Source organism: Canis aureus, chromosome 35, assembly GCF_053574225.1.
Source record: "Canis aureus isolate CA01 chromosome 35, VMU_Caureus_v.1.0, whole genome shotgun sequence".
NCBI lineage: Eukaryota > Metazoa > Chordata > Mammalia > Carnivora > Canidae > Canis > Canis aureus.
The window spans coordinates 25,782,799-25,802,359 of NC_135645.1; the positions used below are offsets into that span (position 1 = coordinate 25,782,799).

General features: G+C 42.9%; 1 protein-coding gene across 18 annotated transcripts in view; it reads right to left on the minus strand.

The window, feature by feature from the left end:
* ST3GAL6 (ST3 beta-galactoside alpha-2,3-sialyltransferase 6) overlaps positions 1–19,561 on the minus strand; it is a 78,210-nt gene that overhangs the window by 40,658 nt on the left and 17,991 nt on the right. For 15 of the 18 annotated variants that reach the window (XR_013372522.1, XR_013372521.1, XR_013372520.1 and 12 more), the window contains 3 exons: positions 17,696–17,862; positions 4,931–5,030; positions 2,072–2,149 (listed from right to left, as the gene is read on the minus strand). Coding sequence is in view for 14 of the 18 variants with exons in the window: in XM_077884411.1 (XP_077740537.1) it covers positions 2,072–2,149; positions 4,931–5,019 (167 nt within the window). In the remaining 4 variants the exon portion in view is untranslated. Of the gene's footprint in view, positions 1–2,071; positions 2,150–2,516; positions 2,561–4,930; positions 5,031–14,605; positions 14,843–17,695; positions 17,863–19,561 lie in introns of those variants that run through there. The other 3 variants (XM_077884409.1, XM_077884413.1, XM_077884414.1) reach the window with 3 other exon arrangements.

A 19,561-nucleotide genomic window follows, 5' to 3' on the forward strand; every position in this document is an offset into this window, starting at 1 on the left:
AAATGCCTGCCCCCTCTGCGGCCCTTCTAAAATAACGGCTGATGACAACTGCAGTAGCATGCTCACCTTGATTACAGTGACCATATGTGAAGGTGTGATTATTTTTTTAGTTAAAAAAAAAAAATCACCTCCGATGATATTCAAACATCACACAGAATGGAATATGCAGTGGAACTACACAACCAGAACGGAAACACTTTCCAGGCTGTGGAACCAAAATTATGTCACAGCTTTAGGGGGAGGGTTTGGGGGTGGGGTGGAGAGGGAAGGGGGGATCAAAATTTAAAAATCAAACCAACAGTAAGTGATAAAATGTTATCCACAAAGGGAAAACAAAAGCATGGATGCTAGGCCGCTCCCAAATTTAAAACTACTGTAGGTACAAACTTCTAAAAAGATGATAAAAGTTCAATGCACCAAAGATGCAACACTGCTCTATTAAAACCTGCTCAGAAAAAAAAAAAAAAAGTACAACAAAATAAAATAAAAACAACAGACTTGCTTGAGAACAAGGATGGTGGGCGTCCTGTCTGCTGCGTCCTGTGCAGCCCCCGGGCCCACTCAGGGGCCAGAGCCAGGCTGAGGAGGGCAGGACGTGCTCCGCCTCTGCCCCCGACTTTTAGCAGCCAGCACAGAGTAAGCAGGCTACTTATGGTTAATAAATGATCGAAGGAAGTTCAACTCTGTAGGACTTCTTTACAGAACCAGTAGGACATAGAGGGGGGAAAAAAAAGTTTTTTTAATTAAAGGAATAAGTCAAACTATCCCCACACTTGGCCTCACTTTTCCAGTCCTATCAGCTCTGCCCTCTTTTAGCCTAAAAACTGCAGGTGCAGACGAGAGCGCCTCAGGGGGGCTCGGGGGCTGCATGACACAAAGGCAATATGTGCTATATGTTGGCAAACTGAATTTAAACACAAAAATGTAAGTTTTTAAAAAGGCAACGAAGAGCAGTGGAGTAGGGGTGACAGTGTGCCGCTCAGGAGCCGCTAACCTGGGACAAGGGTGGAGTTAGACCTCACAGCATGTTCAGACTCAGGAAACGGGAGGATGAGCACTCCCTGCACCTGTGCCCCAGACTTAGTGGGGACAGTGATACCGGTCCGGGGGGGCGGGGGGCAGCCTTATTTAAATACCTGGGTTCCCAGGTAAAACATTATTTATCCCCAGTGTCTACTGGGTTCCAAAGTAAAACCTATTTCCTAACTACAGGTCATGGTAAAAAAAAAAAAAAAAAAAAAAAAAGCCTAAAACCTAACTGGACACACACCCATGGGAAGGCCAGAGGCAGCCACGGCACAGCTGTGATCAGATGCAGGAATGTCCGATGAAGCTGCAGTCTCCTAGAGAGTTGATGGTAAAGGAATGTGTAGCCTCACAAGGTTAGGAACCAGTAAGGAAAAGGGGCAGGGAGAGAATTAAGAGAATACACGGGTTTTTGATCCTTAATGGGCAAAGTGTTAAAAAGCCTGTCCCTGTTTTATATAATTAAATGTGACCAGACTGTCCTTTATTTCTATTTCTCTAGAAGCACGTTGACCAGCAACGTGTCAGAGTTGGGGGGACAGAGGGAAAGAGTATTGGTGGATATTGTGCAACTCCTGACAACCCCATAACGATCATGCTCTACATTCCCAGGACCTCACTGAAATCCAGTCCCTCAAAGTCAGGAAAAACTTCTCGTCACAGAAGTTTAACCTAAAGGCAAAGGAGAAACAGCCCCAGAACATGAAGGGTGGGAAATCACATGGGAACAACCAAGGGGGAAATACAACCCTGAGAAACAGTTCACTGGGGTCTATAATCCGACACAAACAGGCCTCTCTAATCTCACCTGGGAGAGGAGCACTGGGCTGACTGAGCTCTTCAAGGCCTTTGCTGCAAATAGATGCAGATCTGACTAAAAGCACAAAAAGGAGACAGGATATTCAAGCTCTTCCCTAAACACAAGAGTGTTGACTTTCTACCGCTAGGATTTACACTGGGGGGGGGGGGGGGGGAGGAGTGTGAAAAATGATCACAAACGCATTTTGAACATTTTGTGGGTCACAAGTTCTTTTGTTAGTTTTACCTCAGGAGAGAGGCAAAAGCTGGCTTCGCTAAACAAGGCTGGATCTTATTTCTCCGCTTCATTTCCACAGGTGGCACCCTAGGAGACAAAAGTAGGCTCGGTCAGAAACGAGAACCCGGCAGCCCGCCCCCAGGAAAGCCAATGCCCTGGGAGTCCGCTCGGTGCCCGCGCCGGGAGGACGCCTTCTCCCAGAAGCCCCCGAGAGGACAGTCCCTTGCGTATGTCTGAGGACCCCAGACACAAGGCACGAGACTGAGAAAGGCCGAGGTGCCAAGCCACCCGGAAATAATTCAGTGAGCAGGGAACAAAGGGCCTTCGAGAAGGCCTAGGATTACCACGTTGTGGACGCCACAAGGAGGCTGACTTTGCAGAAGTGCCCCCACCCAGAGCCTGAGCAGCCGGTCCTCCGGCCCCATCTGGGGACACCTGCCACAGAGACACAGACCTGCAGCTCCCCAGACAAGCCTTGTCATCTGGACGCCACAAATCCCACTATTCAGAGTCCTATGGGACTCTCCTCTGTTCCTGGCACAGGTTAGGCCCTTCTGGGTCGCCTGAATGGAGCGCTTGTCTCCACAACTTAAAAGGGTATTGTGAAACAAGACAGAGCATGACAACACAAATAAGCGAAGGGGACAGGGTGGCGGGATCCAGATTCAGCCAGCCTCAACACTGCTTAACAGAAGAACGTATTAACGACCAATTACAGGAACAACTAATCTTAAACAACTAACCAATGTTCTTCTACAATCATGGGACTCCAACTCAAAGAACAGGCCTCAATTTTCAATTTTTTTTTTTTTGTTGTTGTTAAAAAAAATCCCCGCAGTTGGAACTGCTAGGTTTCTAAATGACAAAGCTAGTTTAAAGTCCTTACCAGAGAAACATCTTTTGTGAATACCCCAAGTGGCAAGAATCCCTCGACCTATATGTAAGGGAGGTACATAAATATGGGGACCAGCACATTAGACCATAAACACCAAGTTATATTCAGAGGATAAGATGAAGTATAATAAATAAAAATTTGAAAATTAAAAAAAAAATTAAAAAAAATGAAGTATAAGACATTATTTGGTTTCTAAAGTTTTAAAACAGAAAAACTTTTAGGATATTGTGAACACAAGCTCTGAAGTGGCTTAAAAAAGTTATCGGTCTTAAATAATTCTTATCTATTTATTTGAGAGAGGGAGAGAGAGCACCAGCAGGGAGTCTGACACAGGGCTCGATCCCAGGACCCCGGGATCATGACCTGAGCCAAAGGCAGACGCCTAACCAACCGAGGCACCCAGACACCCCCAGTCTTAAATAATTCTTAAGGAATCAACTTCACAGCACAAACCCACCCAGGGTAACGTTCTACAGGACTTTACATGACTGGAGTGATGTGTTAGCTTTCGAGTGTCATAAACACTCCTCAAACTCTGATAACAAAAGACTACACGAAATTCAGATTCTTTACATTGTCTTCCTTATCATTTCCCCAGTGACACACAATAGGATTTGTAGAGAAGTCGCTATCTAGTATCTAGTAACCTCTTTGCTTTCTCTCCTGTCGTCTTCCATTACTAAGTGTGGTACAGAGATAGCATGTGGCAAAGATGGAAGGAGAGATCCCCATGGTATAACCCTCACAGGGTGTGTAATAAAACTCCTCAGTCCTCTAGCTCGGTATTTAAGTCCAAAGCCTAGAAACTTAGGCCCAAACCTACCCATCTGGCATTGGGTTTTTCCAGTGACCATTTGCCTAACTTCCTTCCATGAAGAACATTACAATAATTTTTCAAACAACCAGTGGTGAAATAAATTCAGAAGCATCATTTTTTTTTATCTAGTAGGGGGAAAAAAACAAACAAACAAACAAAAAAACCAGAAACGTGATCTAGGATCTCCTATTAAAAAGCCGGCAAAGAGCACTCATAGTTTAAGACAGGAAATTACATTGTGATTTAGTTTGATATCATATACTACCATCCACTCAGGATTTAAAGGTCATCAAGACTATTCCTAGTCAAAGAGCTGATAAGAGGGAAAAGGATAAAAAGCTTGTAAGTTTTCTCTGCCATAAAACTACCTGCGCCTCTTCAAAGTCTTATGTGACGTTTCCAGTCAATGTGGTTTCATAAAGTATGTTCATCATTCACCAAATATTTTTAAACGAAGAGAACCATACGTAGTGTTTATATTTTAGTCAACAATCTCTTATCCAAGCATCTTAGGCACAGTAGTCAAGGACCCCTGGAGCCCAAGAATTAGTCCATCAATTCACGACGATGAAATATTATATAAAGAAAAATGTCATGTCTCAAAGACAACATCACTGCTCCACTGAAAAGCCAATAAAAAGAAGGTGCTGTTTTATCAGTTTTTAAACCGTTAGAGCATGACATGTAAGCTACTATAATGGTAAAACCCCAATTTATAATGGAAAGCAAGAAAAAGGCTCAAAATGTTAAAGACTTGGGGGAAATATATATAGATTTATAAATATATAAAATATATTTATAAATATAAAAAATATATTAAAAATATATTTATAAATATATATATATTTCCCCCCATATATATTATTTCCCCCCAGTATCATCTTTGGGTCTGTGTGAAAGACTAGTTTGGGAATTATTTTTAAAGAGCAAGAATGATGAGGCACCTGAGTCAGTCAGTTAAATGTCTGACTCTTAGTTTCGGCTTAGGTCATGATCTCAGGGTGGTGAGACCAAGCCCCGCATCAGGCTCTATGCACAGCACAGCATCTGCCTGAGATTCTCTCCTTCACCCCCCTGTCCCTCCTCCCATCGTTCTCTCTCAAATAAATAAATTCTTTAGAATAAAACAAAAATAAAGAGCAACCATGAAACTTACCAATAGATGTTTGTTCCCCACAATATACAATGCAGCACATAATAGAGAAAGACAGCACTCAGGAATATGGCCACTAGGTACCCTCTCATGGCTGGCCCACCTGAAACACAGGAATGAAGTCCCAAGAAAAGGCAATAGTTTGTTATGTAGATGGGTTCACACAAAGGCTCAAATACAAGATTAGTGAATAAACAGAGAAAGGGAAACCGAGGCCTACATGATGTGCACCTATTGTCTTTGGAAATACCTACTAAATTTGTAGGGGAAAAAAAAAGTATTTTTTTTTCTCTCTCAAGTGGTAAGTCAATCCAACGTGACATGTAGACCAGTAAACGGCACCATTGTTTCAAAGCTGGTGGCGTCCATCCTACTTTCTTACATTAGAGAAGGAAAGAATTCACGCAGAACAAAAGTTTGCACATCTCCATATCCAAAACTTTCTTCAGAGACACTAATATCTATTTTCACTCTCTCAGTAGACAGTGAATACATGCCCTAAGATGTAAGCAAACATTGCATTTCTTCGGTGCTCAAAATGATTTTCAAATGTTCTCCATTGTAATTTTTACAAGTCCTTTTTGTAACTTTTAAAAACTGAGGAGCGCCCCGGCCCGCAGGGCTCTGTTGGTTAAGTGTCTGACTCTTGATTTTGGCTCAGGTGGTGATCTCCGGGTTGTGAGATCAAGTTGGGCTCCACACTGGGTGTGCAGCCTGCTTAGGATTCTCTCTTCTTCTCCAAACACACACACACACACACACACACACACACACTTTATAAAAACAGGAAAAAAGCTACTAAAAAGTTCTTCCCACATCTTCAATTTTTATATACTTTTAAGTTGTATCCATTTGATTTTTCAGTATCACAGCACAGGTAAATTTATCTAATTTCTTACTTACTTGGGCACTACATAGACCGCATAGTCCATTATACAATTTTAGATAGAAACCTGGACACAACTCCCTTTTGAATACAAATTTAAAAACCCTTTATAGAATGTATATGTACATATATACACACACACACATATATATAAAAAAAAACCCTCACCATATTTAGCTCTCACTTTTGCTTCCGAGAAAGTTCTCACTTCCCCATGCAATTAAATGCAAAAGGACAAATTTAATATATGGTTCCTTTTTGTTTGTTTTAGGTTCTTACTTATTTACCCATGAGAGACAAGAGACAGGCAGAGACATAGGCAGAGGGAGAGGCAGGCTCCCTGCAGGGAACCCGATGTGGGACTTGATCCCCAGACCCAGGATCACACCCTGAGCCCAAGGCACATGCTCAACTGCTGAGCCACCCAGGTGTCCCTAATATATGGTTCTTATCATAGATTTCAATGCTGGTGCTTTTAAACAAGTATACTACAACTCTTTACCTCTTACGAAGTTTCTGCTTCATCTAGACAATTGCTCGTACCACTCCTCCCACTCCTATTTGTATCTATTAACCTCAATCGGGGCAATGCAGTGTAGACACTGCGAGTCTGGGTAGATACATTTCCACATAATACGATGCTGTGTCCCTTGTGACAGTAAAGTAAGTGCACGTGGAACTCTTAATATAAAACACTCCTTTGCCTTCATAAGCCGAAGATAACAAGTATAACTTAAGCTTTCTTTGATCACGTGGCATCATCTTAACAAATGTCAGAATTGTGCTGGGCTCCTCTGGAGCCAGCGACGGTGTGGGGACTGTCTGCTAGGCAGTCTTTATCCAGCAGGGATTGGTTTTCCCCTCCCTTGCTTTCAGCTGTGGCTTCTCAGGGCTAGACCGGTAGGCAGCACCCCTACGTGCCATTATTATAAGGGAGTTAGAAATGCCTGTGTAAAGAGAAAGCAAACAGAGGAGTTAAATGAGCTAAACTGTACACATACTTCTAACTCAGGATACATAATGCTCATGAAAAGTCAACACTGCTTGGCAATCAGATGACATGAATCATGGCCTAACTTCACGTAACTCCTGGCTTGGGGGGGCGGGGGGGGCTTAGGTTAAACAGTTTACCTCGTCCAGCCCCAAGTAAACTCACGTGTTTACAAGGGAGAGCACACAGCCTACTCTTCGAGCTATGAGGTAAATTACCCCCAAAGGATGGGCATCTGACACAACCTAGGACACAAAACATGCGCTAAGTTTGTGTATTTTACTGTTGTTGGTTTCCTAAAACTGAAGTCAGCTGTGCTCTTTGCCTAAGTAGCAGTATGCATGGGTTTTGAGAACACCCAAGTGAGCCTTGGCTTGTCCTGACACAGCCTTACACGGTGTTCTCACTAGCCTGGCAGGAAGCCCCAAGGCCTCTGACACCAAAGGGAGGAAAGCATGTGAAAAATATCTAGGTCTGCTGCTCCCATCTCCTCAGGCCTGTGCATCTCTTTCCACTCTGTTTGGTCTTCCTCATCCATTTGTAACGTATGCTATCTTGACATGTTGTGGTTTAAAAAAAAAAAATGCCTTAAGTTCTTTATGGTTTTAAAAAGCCAGAAATAAGCTGCAGGATTATCAGTAGGTTAAAAAAAAAAAAAAAAAAAAGAAAGAAAAGAGAAGAAAAAAAGAGGAGAGAAGAGAGAAGAGAGAAGAGAGAAGAGAGAAGAGAGAAGAGAGAAGAGAGAAGAGAGAAGAGAGAAGAGAGAAGAGAGAAGAGAGAAGAGAGAAGAGAAAAAAGAAAAGAAAAGAAAAGAAAAGAAAAGAAAAGAAAAGAAAAGAAAAGAAAAGAAAAGAAAAGAAAAGAAAAAGAATGGTTCTAGGTTTCTTGAAAACTTGGTAAAACCCAAGTGATGGGGGAGAATTAAGGTTTGGATTGTCAATAAAAGTCTAAGACATCGAGGCGTTTGGGATGTTAGATGCATCTGTGAAGTGGCTAATTGAAGAATCAAAGAGAAGTTAGCCAGCCCAGAGCCTGGCCCTTGTATTTGTTCAACAAATGTAGCTTTCCTTCCTTTCCTTGTATAGAGTTGAGAAAAGTCAAGGAAGTGGGTGCCCAGCTGGGTGCTGAAAGACAACTTGTCGTACGCGTAGGCTGAGATCATATTAAATGCTGACCAAAGGCCATGAGCAAAGCTTCATGATGACAAGATACAGGCCTATCGGTGCTCAGAGAAACTGATGTGGACTTGGCTTGTCTCATCCCTTTGACTGATGTGACCTTAGCAAAGTTCTTCCCCGCCCCACATGCGGTTATTACCCGAACACAAATATAGGATACATATTAAAGACTCCAAAGAACACAATGGGATTATTTATAGATCCTGCGACTCCCTTGAAAATACACTGTAAGTAACCCTTTTTTGTTATATATGTTGATGGTCACAGGCATCAGGGGTATTTGGTAACTCAGTTCTGGAATCCACCCGTTTGACTGTACCTGAAATAGTTTTAGAAGTTACTTATGACTGTCCTGGAAGGTATCTTACCATGAGCCAATGTAGTCACAAAACAATCTGTTTAAGTGCTCAAATAGTCAAGGCTCCACCTAGAATAACATCATTTATGCAAACACCCAACATGGATGCCACTTACGAGTACCAGTAATTCTTAAAAAATCTATTCTACAAGGAAGATAAAACAGTATATGAAGGTCTAGAGAAACAACTCCATATTTACAATTTGGTCTGCTCATCTGTCCTCCAGAACGAACTCTTTGGGAAACCTGCATATTATTTTGCAAATCACAGAAGTAGAAGTAACCGAGATTTTGTGGTTTTTCATTCACAAATATGTGTTTCAGCTGAAAAGTCAGAAGTGTGAGGCATTCTTTTCCTTTAAAAAAAATTAAAGCAACTCTTGAAGAGCCATTGCATACACCAGCTGAGAAAAAATTAGGAAGCTTATCAACTCTCTTGTATTTCACGGGCAATACAAAGCACATCCAAGTTGCAAAGTAGACTTGGCCAGTCAGGATATCCTTGTGATAAACATGTATAGTTCCCTCTGCTTGGTTGTAGGAAAAAAAATTCCACTAATAAACAAATTCTCTAATTATAATTCCATAAATGGAATGACCATTTTGCTTTGAACGGAAGATTTCAAAAGAAACCCAGAATTTAACCCAGAATGCCTGCTTTAAGGAAAAAAAAAAAAAAAAAAAAAAAAAAAGCAAGCCTTCAGTAGAGCTTCAATCATCAAAAGAAGTTTCAAGATCTCGACATTAAACCTGACAGACCCAGCTTCCTGTTGGATCAGCAGAAATCAAATCCTTATTTCATCTCAAATTATAATAGACTGACATATGAATAATCTCCATACATCAAAGGGAGCTCAATCTTGGCAACGCCTTTCCCTCCTCTTTAATAAAAAGCAGGTCTCATTTGCGTGGAGTTTTAAGGTTCACAAAATGCTTCTAAGTCCCTCACTTCATTTAAGGCTCAAACCGGGCTTGATAAATGGCAGGTAGGTACCATCTTCCTGATGAAGGAGGAGGAAACTCAAAGTCTGAGGTTGAGCTGCCCTGGGTCACACAGTTTGGGAGACAGAAATAGACTTAAGGTCTGACCATTTCTTCCTCACAGTTCTATTCCTGGTGTCATCCTGTTTCTCAAGACAAAAGGCATGAGGGGAACCCAAAAGAGAGTTCTAGCCTATAACTTCCTGTCAGTGCTCCCAAGTGGTGGCTGGAGTTCCCAGAGGGGGAATTCAGATATCCGCAGAAGGGAAATGGCTCTAGGGCAGCGTGCCCCCCCAAGGGATGTGGCAGTCCAAGGGTCAACACCAGATGGGAGCTTGCTAACGAGAACATTCCTGAGCCCTAACCTGATCCGAATCTCTGGAGCTCAGGAATGTACATGGAAACAAGTGCCCTCCAATAGAATTCTCGTGCATACCAGAGTTTGAGAACCACTGCCCTGCTCTACTCCAGGGAATGATGGAGGAAAGAAAAAAAAATCTTGGGTTTCCTGAAATCCAGGGACCATGACACAGAGGTTACAGGAGTTATCCTGACAAGGCTAGGAGCTCCCTAGGGGAGTGTGGAGCATTTCTAATACCCGGCACACAGGAGAGGTTAAGCAGATAGCCGTTGAATGTAGTTACACATCCACTAACTAGATGCCTTTTTTTTTGGGTGGTGGGGGGGGGGCAGAAATGTCTAGCACATGGCAAATGCCCAGTGGATAATGGCTGATTAGAATCATTGAGACAGGTGCATTCAGCACATGCTCATTACGTGCCAAGGCAGATGATAAAGGCTTCTGGTGCTCTAGCTCATGTAACCCTCACAATCGCCCCATGGAGTGGTAAACGTACAACCCCACGCTGTGGACCAGTAACCTTCCTGAGCTGCTAATGAACAGAACCAGCCCGCCAACCCTCATCGATCAGACCAGAGCCCACGCCTTATACCGCCTCTCTCCTGAGGTCAGCTTCCGTAAACGGGTACAGGCCCATCTTTTTGATACCAGACTAAACACTAAAAAGCATTTCTCTAATTCATTTTTCCTACCAGCTCCTTAAACAGCATAGATCCTAGGGATTAAGGGAATCAAGAAGTAGGTCACAGTCACAAACTGGGATGAAGCAAAACCCTATTACTTGTTCCTCCCAACTCATTCTGCTGGATTTCAGGAAATCCATTATTTTTTTTTCCCCTCCATGGTTCTGTTGAGTGTCTTAGAGCAGCAATTCTCAAACAGGAGAAGCAAATAGGAGGGTGCTTGTTTCAACACACATTCCTGAGCCTCAGGGCAAGCTTGATGGCATTACTTAAAAGGACAAACAAACCAAACCTATGAAATGACCCTTGAGAATGGTCAGATCTCTATTTTTGGACTCTCCTAATACCTTCTCAAACCAAAGGGAGTTCATTTTGCCAACCACCAGCTAGAACAAAGCATGTTCAACAGCAGTTCTGAATTATTCTATTCACCAAGCACAAAAACCCTGTGGGTATCTCGACATCATACAACATGAAGGAGTGAGCTCTCTTTGTGTTTCCTCTTCCAGATGCTGGGGACACAGACCCAGCCTACCTGGCCTCTCTGTGACATTTCCTCTACACCCAATGCCCCTCTTGTCCATAGACTCAGGCCCACCCAGGCTCTGGGATGGATCCTGGCCCAAGGAAAGGGAGCCTGAGGAGCCCTGGAGCTCAACCGTTTGGTCAGGTTCTGGTTGATTGCACGCTGACCTTGGCCAGCTCTTTCACCTGCCCTGAATTCTGTTGCTGGCTCACTGGATAGGACACCCTTGTTTTCCAAAGTCTGCATTCTTCGCTCTCCCAGCCACCCCAGCAGCTCTGCAGTCAAACTTACAATTTTTTAGTAGCTCAGAAACCACGTCTCATCCAACCTGTTCCCCAGGCTCTGTGCCACTCCAGTGACTGACAGTGACAGCCCTTCCACCGCTTGGTCTCATCTCACACTTCACACACTGCTGCTCAACAGCCTGACCCAACAACCCGCATCCTTGTGCACATTAGAAAAGAACATCCCCTCTGGCTCTCCCCAGCCATGTGGGCCCGATCATAGGCGGTGTTCCCTGTTCCAGGCTCACCCCCACTGCCTTACCAGGTAGCCCCGCTGACAGCCTACATCCCATCAGCCCTCAGAGAGTCCCTTCTCCATTCAGGCCTCCACCAGTCCTCAGCTCACAAGGACACACACAAGACTGTGTGAACTTGGCCAACAGATCATACATCCTGTCTGCCTTCCTTTTTGTATTATTGCTCTGTTTAGGACTCTTCTCTGTGATCACGTGCCCATGGGAGCATCAGCTCTGGTTCTGGCTATGTATTAATGTCCAGATTTTTTGGTTCAGCCCCATAGGGTCCCTAAGCCTCCTAGGCCTAACCATCTCCATATAACCCAAGCTTCAACAGAGACACACAGGACCCCCAGTGGCCTATGTAAAGGGCTCTGTGCTCTTTCACTCATTTGCCACCTCTTTTTAAACTATGGTCCTTATGACTAATTGGATGATCCAAAAATGTCTGGTAGCCTCCACAGTTTGGTGATGATCATGTAAATGACAGCACAATATATGAAGAACTAACTGTCCAACAGTACCCTAGGCCCTTTCCACACATGATGAAAGCAAGTATATTATCATCCCTATGTTAGAGATGCTTAGTCACCAGAGCAGTGGCAAGAATTCAAACTCAGATCTGAGTTTAACTGTACATTATAGAAAACTTTTAAATTGTACATATGGGAAACTATCACTTTTTTTTTTTAACTATTACATCATGAACTCTACATTCACTTAGTACCTTTTTTTAAAGGTAAAACAAGGGAATGATACACATTAAATTGCATGCATTTATTAAAATACACTTAGAAACATAATATGAAAACATGCTCACTTTATAATTTAAAAAGTTAAATCTTAAGGACTCAGTCTGATGAGATTTCTACTAGAAGAAAAATTCTCGCTAGGCCATAATTAAAGAAAAAAAGTAGCACATACAAAATTAATATGCCTGAAATTATGTCTGAAATGTTGAGTTACTATTTGATACAAATTTAAGAGAAAAAAATCTGACATTACTGAGTAAATAGAAAATGTGATTTACGCACCATCCCTCCTGTCTGGTTTCAACAAATTGGACCAACAGTATACATTCTGTCTAGATTCAACAAATTGGACCAATTCTATACTTTCTTGATTTCTAAATAGTTTTTTTTTCTGTCTGCACGGCAAAAGGAGAACACGTATAATTAACTTTCTTTCTCTCTTCTCCCAATTCTTTGGCTAATGCAAGAACAGGCAGCTAGTTCCACACACACACACACACACACACACACACACACACACACACATTCTTTCAGTCTTTCAAGAAAGCCAGTGCTTTTGCCAGATTTCATCCCAAGCATATGTAGACAGATCTTTTTACTTAATTAAAGCTAAGCTTCCACTGCCAAAGCAGAGGACCAAATCCTCTGCTGAAAATTGGGTGTGCTTACTGCAAAGAATATAAGAAGGATAGAAGTAACTTTTCAGAATTTTGTTTTTTTTTTTTTAGTGTGTCCCACTGTGCTTTTAAAATCATTCAGCTAATAGCATACTATTCTGCATGCTAAAAATAAATGAACTGAAGTTCCTGTTTTCAGGATCTCTCCCTTCAGACTCAGCTACATCGAAAATACACAAAGAAGCATTTAAGCTTATGTTCCTACTGTTTATTCATATTTTCTCCTAGAGACCCATTTCTTTTCCTGGAGTGGAAATTTTCTCTATTTTCTTATATTAAACCCCACTGATAAGATAACCTCCAAGGAATATTAGATGTTAACAGGCTAACAGGATGACTGTGGTTGATTTTTTAAATTAACTTTATTGAGATATCATTTTTCTATAATAAGATTCACTTTCAGGCATACAATTTGATGAGTTTTGACAAACGTATACAGTCCTGTAACAACTCTCAAGATCATACTGAACATTTCCATGATCCCCACCCCCATGTTGCCATGTTCCTCTTTATGGCCAAATCCCTTTCCCACAATTCCTAGCCCAATCTATCTCTATCCTTTTGGGTTTTTTTTTTTTTTTCTAAAAGTTCACCTAAATAAAAGCATATGGGAAGTATCTAATTTCTAGCTTATTTCAATTAACATAATGCTTTTTTAAAAAGTGTACAGGTTGTTGCCTGTCCCAGGAATTCACTCCTTTTCATAGTTGAGTGGCATTCCATTATGTGGCTATTCCACATTTACCAGTTCGCCAGCTAATGGATATTTGGTTCTTTGTAGTTTCTCCTGTTCTCACGGTTAGTAAAGCCACATTGAACATTCAGGTACAAGTCTTTGGAAAAACATATGTTCTCGTGGGTCAGAGAGCAAATGTAGGTTTAACTTTATATAAAAAAACTTTATATTGTACACTGGAGCCTATTCCTGAACAGATTTGCTTCAATTCCTCAGTTAAAGGAAAAAAAAAAAAAAAAAACCTCCACCCATAACAATTCAAGTTATTGATGCCATTGAATAATACAAATCAGAAGTAAGGACAGATTCACCTGTTAAGGCCAAACACTCACCATGGGTGACACCAGAGAGGAGAAACAGAGCGAACGGTTACGGCCCTTCTACACAAGTCTGACTACCTGTTGGGAGTCCTAAAGGGCAGTAGTTCAGACTCCCACTATCCAAAGTGGGGTCCAGGGAGCAGTAGTGGCGTCACCTGGGAACTCGGCAGAAATGGAGAACCGCAGCTCCACACCCTAGAGCCCCCAGGTGAGGTGTGTGTCTGAGAAGCGCCGATGGAGAAGGTCAGAGAAAGAGGCTGCGTCCCACGAGGCTCAGGGCTTCCTAAGGAAGGGGTTTTGAGAGGAACTGGAAGCTCATTCCAAGTTCCTCGCTCTTTTAAGTCTTTTGGACTTGACTTTTAGGGTTTCCAATCAACAGAATTTTCTCTGAAGAAACCAGAGTGTCTCTGAAATAAGCGGCTCAGAGAAGAATTTCCCTCACATTCTAGGGATTATTTGTGGTTGCCTCGTAAATTCCCTCAACACGTTCATTCCTGTGCTGCTGTCAGCCTGACCCTTCCACTTGCTACCACTATCGCCCCGATACTCCCGGTATTCTGGGGAGGAAATAGAGAGGACCCCGTCATCATAGCTACGGGACGCACACCTCGTCCTGCACGGCCTATCACGGTCCACGGACCCACCCCCCGGCCTTCCCACGGCATTTCCAACCATCGTTATTCACAATTTGAACCCAGGAATTACACACCTTAGAGCTGGAAAGGGTTCAGGGCGCGCTGACGGGGGAAGGTTCGGTGTCACCATAAGATAGAAGAGGCGGCCAGGATTTAGACAGAGTCGCCACCTTGCCACAGGGGACCTCACTCACAAGAAGCAGGGTCGGGGGCGCAGCAGGACGCTTGTACGTGGCCTTCCCTCCAGCACGATTCCGGTCTCTGTCTTGACGTGGTCCTCTCCAACCTCCACAGTTTCCAATTCCCCAACCACCTCCTTTGGGTGGCACGTCACAGGCCTGGGTCTCCCCCCCCTACAGTCTCTGCCCACACCTCCAGCTCACTTCCTCCTGAGCACACGTGAATGTGGGTGCTCGCAAGCTCTTCTCTTAAATCAACGCTGCCTCCTAAACCCACGTGCCCATTTCTTCTCAGCTTCTAGCAATGATCTCTAATCTCTCTCCTCTTTAAAGCAACCCCCGTGCTGCACCTGGTGTAAGAATCCTCCGAGCCCAGCTCTCATTTTGTCACCCACCCCACAGGAAAACCTTCAGTGGCTTCCCACTGTCTGCCCTACCAACGTAAAATCATTTGGCCTGGCATTTAAGCCTTCTATAATTGGTCCTTGCATCTTCTCATCTCCCCCTCCATGGAATCTATTCTTTGCAGGGAGCAGCGTGATCAGGTGTTAAGGTTGCCTGCACGGCATTCCGCCCCTGTGGGTTCGAGTCTCAGCTTGACATCTCTGACCAGTTATAGGACCCTGGGAAGTTGCTTAACCTCTTTATAACTCGGTGTCCTCAGCTGTCAGGTGGGACTAACACCACCCGATAGAGCTAGTGTAAGCGGCAAATATAAAGCAGTTATGTAAAAGTCTGGCACATGGTAACGTCTCTCCTAATCTTGTTCTCATTCTTCTCTTAAAACCAATGAAATATTAACTGCCCATATACTGAAAAGCGAACTTTGTAACATCCTGGCAAGGACCCTAAAGAACCAACGACGTTAGGCTAACAATAGCCTTAAAACATCAAGCATCCACCACCACGCTAGCTATTTCCCCACATCCATTTCAACATCTCAAAGTATCTGTGATAGAAGACTTACTCATCTGCTTCTGAATAAAAAATGAAGGGCATCCCAGTCGTAGTAGTAATCCATCATCAGCAAAACTCACGCTAGAATTAGACCCCATTCCCGGCTGTAGAAGCTACACCTTTTTATGCTTTTCATAATAAAACTGCTCTGGAGTTTAAGAAACCAACAACCCGGACGTGTAACCAGCATGCCAAATGTATGTCTTGATGCAAGAAATAAAATCAAGAATTCTGCAAAGAACTGGAGTGACAGTTGCATCTTACACCGCGATACTGTTGAGGATTCAAAGACTGCGTTCTAGACTCAGAAAGCAAAGCCAAGGTCATTCGGCGATGCCTAAGAAGGGAAGGATGAAGAGCTGAGGGTCGGTAGCCCTAGAGAATGGGAGCAGAGAATGAAACGCTGCAACAGATGGCAATAGAAACAGTTTAAATGTTCTGAACACTTACATAATAGAGCTGTTCTAAATATTTTACATATGTGATTCTTTTAAATCCTCAAAACCACCCTTTAAGAGAGGGACTACTGTCATCTCTATCACCGAGATGGTGACGCTACAGCACAGAGAAATTATAACGTACACAAGAATCCCCAGGTAGTAAGGGGCAGGCACACACCAGAACCCACGCCCTTCACCACCGGGCTGCAACAACTCGGAGTATTTCCATCCGATGCCGGAAGATGTAGACTGGCAGGCGAGACAGTTCTGCAAGTCACCAAGATGACTACACCTCGGGTTCCACTAAATGAAGATACATCTGGCCGTAAGAAACCTGAAGAGCCGGCCCTATGTCCAGCCGAAGTTTGGGGTGTTTAAGAGGTTTGCAGGCTCAGCAGCTCACGATGCTAGGGAAGGGCTTTGAAATCACTCATGACTAATCTTGGTGCAAGGGGTGAAGAGATTCCCAATGACCAAATCCCAAAACCACTGTGAATGTCCTAATTTGCCAGTACCACTCAAGCATTGCGGGTGTCCTTCACAAAAACGATTTTCAAACGAAACAGTAACATATCCCATTTGCTTGTAGAATAACTATGTTCTGATGAACCTTAACAAATCAGAAAGACTGTACAGAGGCACAGGTAAAACATGGAGCTGATTCCTGATGGATATCTTTGAGCTCCAGAGCTTCCAGAGCTTTCTCAGAATAAATTTATGAAGTGAGGTTTTAAATGTGTACATGGGTTCCAGGAATGGTAAGGAGGCTATCCCTAAACATTATACTAAGGTACTTCAAAAAAACTATTATTAACTGCAGCACTTAAGGACAGCGAGGAATTAGAGTTCATTCTATGGAGAACACAAGGCCCAGAGAGGGCAAGCATCTAGCCCAAGGTTACACAGCTTGTTAACAGCAGTTTCTACAATAGCTGTGATGTGTGTAATGTTCTAGTTTTCATTTCAGCGTTTTTTACTCTTTCACTTCCAAATTGGTCTATAATAGTCCCAAAGAAGATCTATTCACATTGAGAATAAAAATAATGTTTAAGGGGCATTCAGCTGGCTCAGTCAGAAGAGCATGCAACTCTTGATCTTGGGGGCAGGAGTTCTAGCCCCACACTGGGTATAGTGATTACTTAAATAAACTTTATTAATAATAACATTAATAACTTCTATAGCTAAACTTTGGGATATGCTGATGACTCACTGGTTACATGAATAGTCTCAGGGGCCCTCTGGCCATATGTTGAACTAGTAAGAGATAAATTTATAGGCATTTTAAAGTTATTTGCTAGGGACGCCTGGGTGGTTCAGTCGGTTAGGCATTTGCCTTCGGCTCAGGTCACTATCCCAGGGTCCTGGGATAGAGACCCACGTCGGGCTTCCTGCTCAAGCAGGGAGCCTGCTTCTCTCCCTCCCTCTGCCTGCTGCTCTCCCTGCTAGTTCTCTCTCTCTCTAATAAATATATAAAATATATTTTTTTAAAAAGGTACCTGTTAGAGTTGGCAACGTTGCATGAGACATTTCAAGGGTTCAAGCTCACATCTAAGAAGTCTGAGACAGTGGTAGTGTTGCCTTTGCTTACCTGCACTTTTAGAAGTCTGTTTCCCAAAGGCGCTCTGCTCCTGAAGGTGAAGGATGTGATGTGGTGAGGGTCCCAGAGGCCCAGGAGCCTGGCTGCTAAATTGTTGGAGTCTCTCCACAGGAAATAGCCCAAGATAAAGGGCTGTGCTGCTTCTTCACTTGCAAGTGCTGAAAGAAAACACAACGATAGCATGCTTATTAAGAAGGGATCTAAGTGCCCAAGAAAAACTTTTAAGCCATTAAAACATTTTTAATGACTACATCATTTTAGTAAACTCACTTCTGACCCCTCCTAAAGTACTCGACAGGATAATGAAATTACCAAAAACAAGACAAAAAAAAAATTCCAAGAACAAAACTAGCAGCATATATTACATTACTATCATTCATGACTGGTTAGCCACGGGATCCAGCTCAGTCTCCTTGACGAAAAAAACAAACAAACCCATATCCAGCTCAATTAATCCAAAACAACCTGGTAATGAAAGAACCATCTGTCTTATTTTTCAGCTTCTTTCCACACATACACACAGCTTTATTGTTAAATGCAGAGGTGAGAGAGGAAGCTGTCGCTCTGAAAACCCTCCGAGGAGGAAGGGAAGGGAGGCAGGAAAATGAGGAGGAGGTCAAGGATGAAGATATCTAGGAGACAGTGAGGGGAAAGGAAGCATGGAGAAATCAGAAGAACAACCAGTAAGAATGTGCTGTGGGCTACTTTCTCAAAAACACTTTGAAAAAAGTCTCAAATTGCTCTTGTTATGGCTTTCCTTACACAAGACGAACCCTGGTACAAAAACAACAAAAATTGCACGCTCTGCACTTGTGTTAGTAGAAAATGTTATTCTAAAAAAAATTCTTAGGAAACAAATATAAGAAAACAAAAACCAACAAAAATATGGCAAATACTCTATTTTAGAAGCCACTATGAACTTGAATGTCCTACAATCAGGGGATAATTGGGCTTAACTATTATGAAGATCAAACGACATGAAAAAATCTTTAGAATCTACCAAGAAGGAATTTTTTTTTAAAGATTTTAACTATTTATTTGAGAGAGAAAGTGTATGCGCATGCACACGAGGAGGGGGAGGGGGAGAGGCAGAGGGAGGAGCAGACTCCGTGCTGAGTGGGGAGCCCGATGCGGGGCTTGATCCTGGACCTGGGGATCATGACCTGAGCTGAAGGCTGATGCCTAACAGACTGAGCCACCCAGGAGCCCCAAGAAGGAAAAATTTTAAAAGCTGAGAACACAAAAATTAGTTCTATGAATAAGACGGATGTGTGTCTGTGACAAATTCCCTAAAGACCCTAAAGACCCCTAATGAAATCTGATGTGCTGAGTTGTAGATTACAGGGAATTTTTTTCTTTGAAATTGAAAACTTATTATAGAGACACAAAAATGCTTATTTTAACATTTGAAATGCCAAGTCGTTGATGCATTTAGAAATGAGAAGAAAGGCCAAGTGGGGCTCTTTAGGAGTTATTATAATGGAAGACTCTACTGTGCTGCAGAATTTTGAGCCTAAGGAAATTATGGATAATTATACACCTGTGCTTCAGAATCAGTCTCCCCAAACACAGAGAGAAGTGCAGCTCCTGGTTTCCGTCATCTTCTGCCCACTAGTACTTATCACCAGCTGACGTAAAGGAGAAATCACAAATTTGAAGTTAGAAGGCTCCTTTAAAATGATCTAGTCTGAATATTTGGTAAGGAAACCCCAAACAATAACATGCCAGGACTGGCTCAGGGGATGGGGACTTAGTTACCCCTGGAGATGCTTAAATCAAGGGAGGAAACAAGGTCGCCCATTCTCATGTGTGAATGACCCCCATGAAGAAGAGGCATCAGCCGGGTTCTGGAGGCTT